Source organism: Spermophilus citellus (genome assembly GCF_964194105.1).
Source record: "Spermophilus citellus genome assembly, chromosome: 12".
NCBI lineage: Eukaryota > Metazoa > Chordata > Mammalia > Rodentia > Sciuridae > Spermophilus > Spermophilus citellus.
In genome coordinates this window covers 80,971,847-80,984,563 of record NC_138198.1, presented here as the reverse complement: position 1 = coordinate 80,984,563, position 12,717 = coordinate 80,971,847, and the positions used below count along the sequence as shown (strand labels likewise).

The window sequence follows — 12,717 nt, the reverse complement described above, 5'->3', positions numbered from 1 at the left end:
TGTCCATGGAGGATTGGTTTGAGAACCCTGAACAGATACCAAAATTTGAAAATACTCAAGTCCCTGATATAAAATGGCACAGTATGCAGTTATGGCTCTGTAGTAGAGCTTGCCTCTCACATATGAGGCACTGGGTTCAATCTTCAACACCACATAAAAATAAACAAACAAAATAAAGACATTGTGTTCAACTGTAATTAAAATTTTTTTTAAAATGGCACAGTAATTGCATAGAACTCACACACATCTTTCAACATACTTTGACTCATCTCTACAAGTAAATAGTTGTAATACCGTTCTTTTAGGGAATAATGACAAAAAAAAAAAAGTCTGAACATCTTTAGACACAGTTCTTTTTAAAGGTTATTTTCAATCTTCTTTTGGTTGAATCAACCTGTTTATATAGAGGACCAGATACATTGCACTGATTGATGTGGTGAAGTACCTTGTAGTAAATCCCATTTAGTCATAGAGTACAGTTCTGTTTAAAATTTTTTTAGTTGATGATAAAATTGGCTGTATTTATGACATGTTAATCCTTTGAATATGGCACTGTTTTCTATTTGCAACTTTTTTTTTGTATCTATGCTAATAAAAGGTATTACTCTGTGGGCTTTTGTTTGTTTTGGTGTCTTTGTTATTGGTGTCAACAATGCTGATCTTGTGGAATTTATTAGGAACTTTTCCCTCTATTTTTTAGAAGTGCTTGAGGTGGGTTGATGTTGTAAAGCCATCTAGTGTTGAACTTTTTATGTTGTGTAGACTGTAGATATTTTTTTTACTATTTAAAATCTCTTTACTTGTTTTGGGTCTCTTCTAATTTCTAACTTTTATTTTAGCAAGTTTTAGTTGATGGTGTTTTTAGGAATTTGTCCAGTTCATCTATAATTTGTTGGTACATACTCATTCATAGTACTTTCTTTAATACTTCTTATTCCTAAATGATTAATATCTTTATCCTTACTTTTATTGTTCATGTCTTTTTCCCCCTGAGTTCAGTAAAATGGTTGTCATTTATTTTTAGCTTTTTAAAGAACCACTTTTAATTTTTTTATTAACTTTTGTTATTGGTTTTACGTTCTTTATTTTATCTGTACTATAATCTTTTTTTGCTAGCTCTAGATTTATTTACTTTTTTCTAGTTTTATAATTTCAAGTTAATGGTTTGAGATCTTTCTTGTTTTTTAATATAGACATTTACAGCTGAAATTTTCTCTTGTGTACTCTTTTTACTGAATCCCATAAATTTTGGCATGATATTTTCATTTTCATCAAAATAGTTTTCTATAATCTCCCTCTGATTTGTTCTTTCACTCATTTGGTGGTTTGAGAAAATTTTGAGTTCCACAATATTTTTAGACTTCTGGTTTAATTGCATTGTGATTGGAAAAGTTTTTTTAATCTTTTTACATTTATTCAGACTTCTTTTTGGCCTAATATATAGTCACTCCTGGAAAATGTCTTTTAAGTGTTCTTGAGAAAACATGTATTCTACTTTTGTTGGGTGAAATGTGTTCTGTATATCTATTATATATCTAGTTGGTTTATGGTTGTTCAAATCTTGTATTTTCTTATTGATTTTGTCTTTATGTGTTCTTTTTCTCCCTGAATTCATGTCAGCTTTGCCTTCATATACTTTGGAGCTGTGTTGTTCATATTTATAATTGTTACATTTTCTTAATATATTAAGCTTTTTCTTGATATTATCAATGTGTGGTGTCTTTCTCTACCTCTTTCAATAGTTTGATTTAAAATCTGTTTTGTCTGATGTCAGTTTAGCCATTCCTCTTTTTTTTTTAAAGAGAGAGAGAGAGAGAACTTTTTAATATTTATTTTTAAATTTTCAGTGGACACAACATCTTTATTTTTTTAAAATTTTTTTGTGGTGCTGAGGATTGAACCCAGCGCCCCGCGCATGCCAGGCGAGCCGCTACTGCTTGAGCCCCATCCCCAGCCCTAGCCATTCCTCTTTTGCATGGAATGTATTTTCCACTTTCAACCTATTTATGTCTGTTGATCTAAAGTGAGTCTCTGTAAAGAGCATATTCTTGGATCATTTTTTATTTTATTCTGCCAATCTCAGCCTTTTAATTGGTGAGTTTAATTCGTTTAAATTTACAGTGAATACTGATAAGGAAAGATTTCTTTTATTTTTCTATTTTCTGTATTTTATTTTTGCTTCTTAAGTGTTTAATTACTACCTTTTGTGTTTTTCCTTTTCTGTATGTTTTTTAAGTTGGTCAACATGGAGATTACATTTAAAACCCTAAATTGGTAACAGTCTAGGTTGAATTGATACTAGTTTACTTTTAGTATCATACAAAAATGGCTTTTATACAAATTGTCCTTACCCTATATATTGTCATTGTCACAATTTAAATCTTTTTATACTGTATGCTCATTAACTTAAGTTTATGATTATTGCATAATGCATTTGTTTTTTAAATCATATGTGAGGAGAAAAAAGCTGTTACAAACCAAAAATACTATAATACTGGCTTTTACATTTATGTGCGCAGTTAGGTTTACTGATCTTTCTTCAAGGCCTTGAGTTAGGGCAGCTTGATTTTGCTATTTGATTATAATGCATTTTTATGTGGATATTTTGGCATTTTCCTTGGTTGACCCTCATTTACATTATATATGAATATAAATTCACATCTTTTATCAGATTTGGGAGGTTTGAGGCCATTATTTCTTCAAATATATTTTCTGCTGCTTTTTCTCCTCTCCCTATGAACTCCCATAATGCATGTGTTGGTCTAGTTGATGGTGCCACGCTTCCCTTCCGCTGTGTTTACTTTTTCATGTCAGCACCAGAATTTCTATTTTGTTCCTTTTTCTGTCTCTATCTTAATATTTTCTATTTAAGATAACATTCTTCTGGTTCCTATAGTTTATTTCTTCATCCTTTATAGCCTTTGGTACATATTTAAGAAAGTTTATTTTAAGATTTTGTGTATTTGTGACAACCAGAAATGTACACAGATATTCCCCAAAATTCCCTGTAGGCAAAATTTCTTCATGATTGAGAATTTTTTGAAAGTAAAATGCATGCCATTCCATAATTGACTGTAGACTTCCCTGGGGTCAGCAACCTTTTATTTTTCTTTCATTTTACATATTAGAAAATGAATTATTAGGATATCAGCATTGTATGGTCAAGCAGTTCTCTTGGCCTTAAAGAAATAAATGGTAGAAGAACTTTTTTTTTTTAACTCATTGCTATTAGACTACAACTTTGTTGGGATAAATCTGTTGTTTTGTTCCCAAATTATTCAGATATTTCAGTGTGCCTAAGATTGCCTGAAAATAGATATTTCTTGCCTGAAGCACCCAGCTAACTAAAAAAATAGTTCCTTTATATGAGATTAAGACCATGAAACTGTTCAGTTGTTTTTTGGTTGCCTTGCTTATCTTTATCTTTTTTCCCCAAAGAAAAAGGAAACAATTGTTCCTGAAATGAGTATTTAGTATTTTGATAATAATTCATTTTGTGTATTATAAACTATTGTGCCTTTAAACTAAAAAATATGTATCCTAAATTTATTTTTAATGTACCCCTTATAGCATATTCAAGCTTTTATGTGGTATTTTCTCCTGGATTATGAATATTTAAAGACTGTCGCACATCATTTTAAATTATTAGGTATATGTAAGTCTTGCCCCTCCCCATCATGTTTACAATCTTGAGATGCTTTATCCATGTTTTTGTGTCCTTGCTTTTTTTTTTTTTTAACCGTGTCGTAAATACTGAATTATTCTTAATCACTTAATTCTGGAAGTAGCTAGTCTGAAACTAATTCAAAATCCTTTGCTTCTTATTGTTTAATCTTATGGAGATATTGAATGATAGGAATATTGATCATGTAGATTTGATGTGAATAAAAATAAAAATATTTCAGTTTCAAATTAGTAATTATATTCAGGACTACTAAGAATTAACCTTGATTTCTGGCTTGCTTCATAGCAGATTAATAAAACAATACGGTATTTAAAATTAACCCAACTTTTTAGAGTATAGCTTGTAATGTTATAGGTTCTGGAAATTCTTTTCTATAATCCTAAATGCTTTTGAGAAATTTATACAGCGATGTATTTAAAGTAATCCTAATAACTTGACTTGAAATATTCAAGTTAAATTTGAATTATAGGTGATTTGGTATATATCATTTCAAGAATTATATAACAAACTATCAATAAACAATAACAAATTATTAATTCATAGTTTATTAATAAATTTAGTGACAAATTTACAAACCATAGATTTATGAATATTTATGGGTTTGTGAATATTATTCCTCATACAGCAATGAACAGTAGATTTACAAATTACAAATGAATGAATTAATAATTAACATTTATTAATTATAATGAATCTTAGTGTAATAGATTCATCCTGTTTGGAATTTGTTTTACAGCTATTTAGAAAAGAAACAGCATTATTATTGTCATTTATTTATTTATTTATTATTTTTTTTTTCTTGAGATGAGGTCTCAATTCTGTTCCCCAGGTTGGTCTTGAACTCCTGGGCTCAAGGGAGCCTCTTGCCTCAGCCTCCTAAGTAGCTGGGACTAAAGGTGTACACTACCATACTAGGCTGATATAAAATCTTTGTGCCACTTTGTTTATTTGAAATCAACAACAATTTTCTTTCTATTTTTAGCTGTAGCACCAGTTGTACCTGATTTAAGTAGTGACATTGATACTAGTAATTTTGATGACTTAGAAGATGATAAAGGAGATGAAGAAACATTCCCTATTCCTAAAGCTTTTGTTGGCAATCAACTACCTTTTGTAGGATTTACATATTACAGCAATCGTAGGTAAGTAAGCTAAATAGTAATTTTAGGGGTGGGTTCTGATTTTATTATATTCATATTATTTTCTTAGGGATATCTAAAGATCCTTTTAAAGTATATTTAATGAGATATACAGATATATCTTCTAATATTTATAATACCATTTTTCAGTGATGCATGGTATTTCTAGCATTTTATGTTTGATTTTTTTTAGACTCATTTATATTCAGGATATTGTTTTTCAGAAATTCTTTGCTGTCTGATGTACTTTATGTCCTCAAGTGACAATTAATAGGTCAAAAGACACTGTTAATACTGATATTTAGGTCAGTGTTGTTATCTAAAGATTTATGATTTATAATACAGTTTGGAATAATATATAATATTAACTTTCCTAGCATTATCATCTCTATATTGTTACCCAAGGTCCATAATTTTTAGCTCTTCAAAAATCGATTTTTCCCAGGTAATATTTAATGAATTCACAATGTATTATAACAAATAGTATTTTCTGTACTATCATATCATGTTGAATTAGTAACTTTAATCTTCTATGCTTTCATTTCCTCAAAAATAGGGATGATGATAACATCAATAATACTTGCATCAGAGAGTTTTATAAGGGAGGAGTAAAGCAAAACACAGGAGAGCACTTAGAGCACTTTGCATGGAGTAAAAATACTCAGTGTTAGCTGTTATTACTATTAGTATTAGCTAATGTGAGTTTTAGTCTTTCCAAATGTACTTGTGATGTAAGTTTAACATTATTTCTGTGCTGGACATTCATTCATTCAAAAAGGTATGTTTGATAACTTTCTCTTTGTCAAATATAAGCTAAATACCAAGGTGCAGGAAGAAAAATGACCAAGTTATAATACCTTCTCTTGAACTGCTCACATCATAGGAAATGAATAATATAGGTTGATACGTACCACTTAATTGAAAGCCAAAGAAAGTTCTATATTAATATATTACTATGAATCATATAACAACAATAACTGGGTGCATTAAGTTTTACTATTATTTTGTAATTATTTCAGAATAAATTTTCTTAAAATCAAATTATACTACATTAGAGTAGTTTTAGGTATTTATTTGGAGCAATTATTAAACTAGTTATTATAGCTAACTGTAAGTGATTCAAGGCAAGTTTAGAAAATAAGAAGGCAATTTAGGCCTGCTTTATGAAATTTCTATAACAATGCACTAAAAAACAATACTGAATACACAAAACACATAAGTTTTTGACTCAGAGAAAAGCCCAATAATTTAGTCATTTTTTTCCCCCTAACACTCGGGGTGTATAATAATGTTGCTATTTTATATTGACATATATACACAAAAGAGTGGTTTTGCTGAAGTTTCCTCCCTCCCTCCCTCCCTCTCTCTCTCTCTCTCTCTCTCTCTCTCTCTCTCTTTCTTTCTTTCTTTGGTGCTTTTATCAATTATTCTTTGAATTGGTTTCTAAAACACTCAGGATATTGATTAAAAACAACTCCCAGTATTTTTGGATTTTACTATAGTTCAACAGTTATTATTTTATTTACATTTTTCTATACAAAGGTAATCTTTAATTAACTAAACACTAAGTTATTTGTACTACATTGCCATGTACTTCATTATGTTCTCTGATTTTCCTTTTTATTCCTGTCTCAAGTGTAATTTTTAGTTTTTTAAAAAAATATCTTTATTTTATTTATTTATTTTTATGTGGTACTGAGGATTGAACCCAAGGCCTTGCACATGGTAGGCAAGTGCTCAACCCCAGCCCCTTTAGGTTTTTTAACTAATGTTTTTTTATTTATATATGACAGTGGGATGCATAACAATTCTTATTACACATAGCACAATTTTTTATATTTCTGGTTGTATACAACGTTCATTCACACCAAGTCGTGTCTTCAATTTTTAGGTTTTTTAAAAATAGAAATTTTATTGTGTAGGGCTTTTTGGTTTTTGTTTTTCAGGAATTGAGCCCAGAGCTTGCACATTCGAGGCAAATGCTCTGCCACTGACCTGTGTCTCCAGCCTTGACATTTTACTATGTTCTTAAGTGTCATAGCCTTATCAATTAATATAGTAATTTTAAGATAAGTGCCTATCATATGAATAGGTAAAAGTGTGATTGCTTTTAATAAGGAAGCAATAAAATATGAATGACCCTTACTATCATATGTAAGTCTAATTTTGAATATACTAGTGTGAAGTAGAAACTCTTATCCCTGAAGTATAAAAATATCTTTTAATTGTCAAGGGCAGAGATCTTTATTGCTAAAGTATAGTTGTTATTCACTGTTAATATCTATGTGTTAATAGCTGAACCTACACAGCTGTGAAATGTACTGTAATTATTTGGTATTTTGAGAGCTCTCTTCTAGTTAATCAAAGTGCTGACAGTAAGTGGTGGTGATGGTGGAGATAATAATATTGGTATTGGATCATGTTGGAGGTGATAGCAGGAGCAAAAGCAGCAGTACCTTACTTTTACATGATATTTGGTATCTTAGAAAAAATTTCACATATACTATCTATCTAACTCTACTTATTTGATATTGCTGTAAGACATGTAAAGATCTTTTTTTAATTATTTTTTTAGTTGTAGATGGACACAATACCTATCTACCTACCTTTTTTTTTCTTTAATGTGGTGCTGAGGATTGAACCCAGTGCCTCATATGTGCCAGGCAAGCCCTCTACCACTGAGCTACAACTTCAGCCCTGTGAAAATCTTTTTTTTTTAATTATTTTTTTTAGTTGCAGTTGGACATTTACTTATTTATTTTTATGTGGTGCTGAGGCTCGAACCCAGCGCCTCGCACGTGTTAGATGAGTGCTCTACTGATGAGCCACTACCCCAGCTCCCCCTGTGAAGATCTTTAAGTCTCACCAACCACCTGTATTTTTATGTAATTCTAACTTTACACTGAATTAAATTAAAGAACTCTTCAAGGCTTGGTGTCCCAAAATTTGGTAGGATTTTACCCAGACTTTGATTCTGTTATTTCAATTACTTAGGCAAGAAAAAAAAAAAAAGAGAAAGAATTTAAACCCAAGCAAGCAAATAGTATGTTTTGCTAAAGGATAGTTGAGGGAAGTGGAGGTAGTTGTACTCTGTCTTAAAGGTCAACGATTCCTTGTCCCTCGTTGTTAAATTCAAAAGGCTCTAAAATTGGAATGACTTTTATTTACTGTTGGTGGCAAACCTATTGCAACTTGCTCTTATGGCCAAGAAAACCTGATTTCAACTAATTTAAGACTATTTATATTTTTTATTTGTCTTCCTTGAAGTAGTCACATGTTTTGTAGCAGAAATAGCAAGTCATATGATTATAAATCTAACTGGGATTTCATTTAATTATGTATCATTTCTGTATTTTTTCTAAAATAAAAATATGTACTTGTGCCTAATATTTTTATAAACATAGCTAGTAAAATACTGAACATAAAATAAGCATCTAGTATTTGTTATTGGTTGTTATTGGATATTAAGGTGGGTTGTTTTGTTTCTTTTCTTTTTAAACTCCTTTCCCCCAGATACTTACCTTCTGCAAATCCTAATGATAACAGAACCAGTTCCAATGTGGATAAAAGCTTGGTAGGTATTTTCTTATTTGCTTTTTAAAAATTGTTTTACGTATCATGTATTTCTGTGTGTGGTATTGAGTAAGCTTATGTGTTGCTTATGAATGAGTGGTTATTGCACTTAGATTTTTCTGGCAATTTTTATCTCTTGTCTCCTTTCTGATATGATTTTTTTCTGAATATCAAATGAAATAATTTATGTAAAGACAGTAAATAAATTGCTACACAGATTGACAATAGTTGTCTTTTTAATCTTTGGAATCAGTAACATAAGTATTTTATCACTAAGGGTCTAGACATGGAAGATTTAAATGAAGATTTTTTTGTATTAGTAAAGTAACTATAACATAAAATTTACTATTTTAACTATATTTTAAGTGTATACAGTTCGGAGACATTAAGAACGTTCACAGAATTGTGCAACTATCCACTATCCTTCTCTAGAACTTTTTCGCATCTCAAATTCTGTACCCTGAAAAAAAAAAAAAAAAAAACTCCCCATTTCACTCTTCTTCCAGGCCCTTATAACTATTATTCTACTTTCTGTCTCAATAAATTTTGATTATTTACCTCCTGGAATTACACAATATTTATCCTTCTGTGACTGGCTTATTTTTTTAGCATAATGTCTTTAAGTTGTTGTGGTATATATCACAATATCCTTTCCTTTGTAAGGCTGAATCTTATCCCAGCAAGTATTTTAATCACACTTTGTTCATGAATTCATTAAATGAAGTTTTAATGGAAGTACTGTTACATTTTGAACATCAGCATTGGTTAAAAGCAGTATGAAGCCATTGCTCCCATAGTTGAGGCAAAGAGAAAATCCTGTAGTGGTAGCTCAGAGAAAGCCTAACATCATAGAAGAGGAACATAAAACACTTCCAAAGCTATGGTAAAGCCAGAAGGATATGGAGAAATGGTTACTTCATTTCTCTACCCTCTGATTTCCTGTTGGTCTCTCCCATGGTTTGAAACCAACTTCAAAATGATAGGGCAACAGAGTATTACAGTTTGTAGATTTTAAAGCAAAGATGAACAGAGGATAGATCTTCAAGACTAGAAGGTTGTTGGGGAAATGGAGAATAAGCACCATTTAATTTTTCCACTGGGATTTAAATTACTCTAGTAAGTACATTTTAATTGTGAGTTCTTCTGTTGCTCTTATGGTTCATGTTCATGAGAGAGGTTTTGTTGTTTTTTAAAAACTCTTATTTGTTTACATTTGAGGAAATTCTTTCGTGTTAACTAGGACTTTTCTGGAAAAAAAATCAGGAATAATCATTTGACCATCCTTAAAACATTCCTTAAACACTGTACTATAGCCTACATGGTTTTTTAAATATATTTTTTAGGTTGTAAATGGACACAATATCTGTATTGTTTGTTTATTTATTTTTATGTGGTGCTGAGGATCAAACCCAGGGCCTCACACATATGAGGCAAGCACTCTACCACTGAGCTACAACCCCAGCCTGAGCTTATGTGTTTTAACAGAGGATTAGAGAAGTAACAACATTTTTTAGAAGCTGGTACAGTTCTTCTCTTTCTCTGATGTATTTAGTTTTAAATGTAGAAAGAGAAGGTGAGAAAAAGAGGAAAGAACTGTGTGAGTTACTTGTTTCTCTTTTAAATTTTCATCACAAAGAGCTCATAAGTAAGTTATATAGCTCACAAGGCTTTGGGGCTCAGATGTCATTAAAATAAAAGCACTTTTGATCTAGGGAAGGTAATATTAAGGCCTTGCTGTAACCCAGCTCTCACAGCATTGTGTGATTAAAAGTACATTAGATTTCAGGGAATGGAAGGGAAGGGAGCAGAGACAGGAATAGAAAAGACAGTGGAATGATTCGGACATACCTTTCCTGTGTACATATGTGAATATATCTACATCATGCATAACCACAATACTGGGATCCTAATTAGAAGAAGATGTACTACATGTTTATATAAACATCAGAAGATACTCTACTGTCATGTTTAACTAAAAAGAAAAACAACAAAAAGACTTCAGAAATATTCAAAGGATTTATCTTTTGGGCTGATTCTGTTCAGTGGTGATTGCTGTAAGTTACTGTCAGTGGCTGCTTTTTTATCTTTTGCTCTGGTAAGAACAGAGGGAACTAAGTACAGAAATCAACTAATTTAATTTTCAACTTTTCCTTGCAAATGTTTTAGTTAAAATTCTAACAACTTTGCAGTTGCCAAATGTGATGAATAATTTTTTTTTGCTGCATTTGATATTGACTACTCTTTCTTCTTAGAAACTTTAAGCTTTTATAATTCTTTCATGTTTCTTTTATTTCCTTCCTTTCCTCCCATCTTTGATTTTTTAAAATTTATTTATTTTAATTGTAATGGACACAATACCTTTATTTTGTTTATTTACTTTTATGTGGAGGTTCAAACTGAGGGCCTCACACATGTTAGGCAAGCGCTCTACCACTGAGCTATATACCCCCAGCCCTGCATCCTTGAATTTTATTTTCATTCCTCTACTCAATTATTAAATGTTTCCCAGAGTTGTGATCTTGTCTCTGCTCATTTCTATTGGTATTCTCTTGTATTTCTACCTTCTTCCTCAAAGCTTTATACAAAAACTCGTTTCTTTTGGATACATCTCTGGCCTCTCTAACAAGGCTAAAGCTAAACACAATTTTTCTCTCTCATGCCCTCCCAGCAATAACTTTTGTGTTTCTTGCTTTTCATAATGGTACTATATATGTTCTCTCTCATTTCTAATTATTTTTGAGGTCATAAATCTGCTTTCTAATTGAGATTTATCCATTTCTTCCTCTTCATAACTACAACCTCTTCTTTATATCAGATCAATATTCACTCTTACTGGAACTTTTTCAATAGCCTGTTAACTTGTTGTTCTTTCTAGAATTTCACTTCCCTTTAATCTACCTTATTATTGAAGTTTGGTTTCTGAGATGCCAATGTTATGTCATATATTGCTTATAGGTTAAAGTTTCCAATCAAGGAATCATGGTCCCACACTTGTCAGGTTTGATAAGAGTTATTTTCCCTCTTGTATGCTAAACTCTGCCATATTTGATTTCTTCCCATTTCCCAAATTTATTTTCTTCTACCTCTACTTTTGGCCTGTATGTTCATTCTGGCTGAAATATCTTCTTTCTACTACCGTCTCTTCTGGGTAATTTTTTCTCATGTTTTGGTATTACTTCAAGCATTGCATATTTCTGGCAGAATTAGAAGTCACTCACCCTTCTGTCCTTCAGAATACTATATTATCACCTACCATGGATTCATATTTTGTACATATCTTTGGGTCATTGTGGCTTTTTTTTTTTTTTTTTTGGTACCAGGGATTGAACTCAGGGGCACTCAACCACTGAGCCACATCCCCAGCCCTATTTTGTATTTTATTGATACAGGGTCTCATTGAGTTGCTTAGCGGCCTCGCTTTTGCTGAGACTGGCTTTGAACTCGTGCCTCCTTACTCAGCCTCCTGAGCTGCTGGGATTATAGGTGTGTGCTACTACACCTGGCTCATTGTGGGTGCTTAATGGATATATTAAACAATTAAGATTGTACATATTAATGAAATGCCATTTAATGTTTCAATATATATAAACATTGTATAATGTTTAAATCACTTCCCATTTTTTTATGCACCATTACCTTAATGAGAACAGGGACATCATTAGCTTTATGAGAACAGGGGCCAGACCATTTTTAAATTTTTGTGTTACTGACACATAGTATAGTACTGAGATACAAGTAAATATTGAGAAAATACTTTTTAAAGTAATAATAATTACTAGAAAGTGATAAGATTAATTATTTCCTAAACAGATGTAAAATGGTACCATAAACTTGTTATTCTTAATTTCTCTATCAATATTATTAGTTGAATGAGATGGATTTTTTTTTCAATTAAAGCAGGAAAGTTTGCAAAAAACAATTTATAAGCTAGAAGAACAGCTGCATAATGAAATACAGTTAAAAGATGAAATGGAGCAGAAGTGCAGGTAAGAATATAATTATGTTTTTCATGTTAATAGTTGTATATAGCAAATACTTTAAAGCTCATACTCATAAACACTCAAAAGTAGATGAATATTAAAGTTGCTACTGATACACATCCATGAAGAATGTCTTAGCTAGAATAAAAAAGTAACATTGATGTTGGCTTTTAGTTGTAAATGTACTTTCTTCAAACTATTAAAGTTCATTTGTTTCTGGTAGTCTTCCTTCTTAAAAATATGTATAGTTCTAATTCAGTTAATTTTCTGATCTTTTACTTTTTTCTCTCATTTTAATTAGCTAACTGAAAGAGCAAATTAGTTTACATTAAACAAATTA

General features: G+C 31.0%; 1 protein-coding gene across 3 annotated transcripts in view; it reads left to right on the top strand.

The window, feature by feature from the left end:
- The window catches only part of ROCK1 (Rho associated coiled-coil containing protein kinase 1), a 154,981-nt gene that overhangs the window by 76,585 nt on the left and 65,679 nt on the right, over positions 1-12,717 (top strand). For 2 of the 3 annotated variants that reach the window (XR_014018273.1, XM_081262928.1), the window contains exons 10-12: positions 4,668-4,827; positions 8,338-8,398; positions 12,295-12,383. Coding sequence is in view for 2 of the 3 variants with exons in the window: in XM_081262928.1 (XP_081119054.1) it covers positions 4,668-4,827; positions 8,338-8,398; positions 12,295-12,383 (310 nt within the window). In the remaining variant the exon portion in view is untranslated. The remainder of the gene's footprint in view (positions 1-4,667; positions 4,828-8,337; positions 8,399-12,294; positions 12,384-12,717) is intronic. The other variant, XM_081262929.1, reaches the window with a different exon arrangement.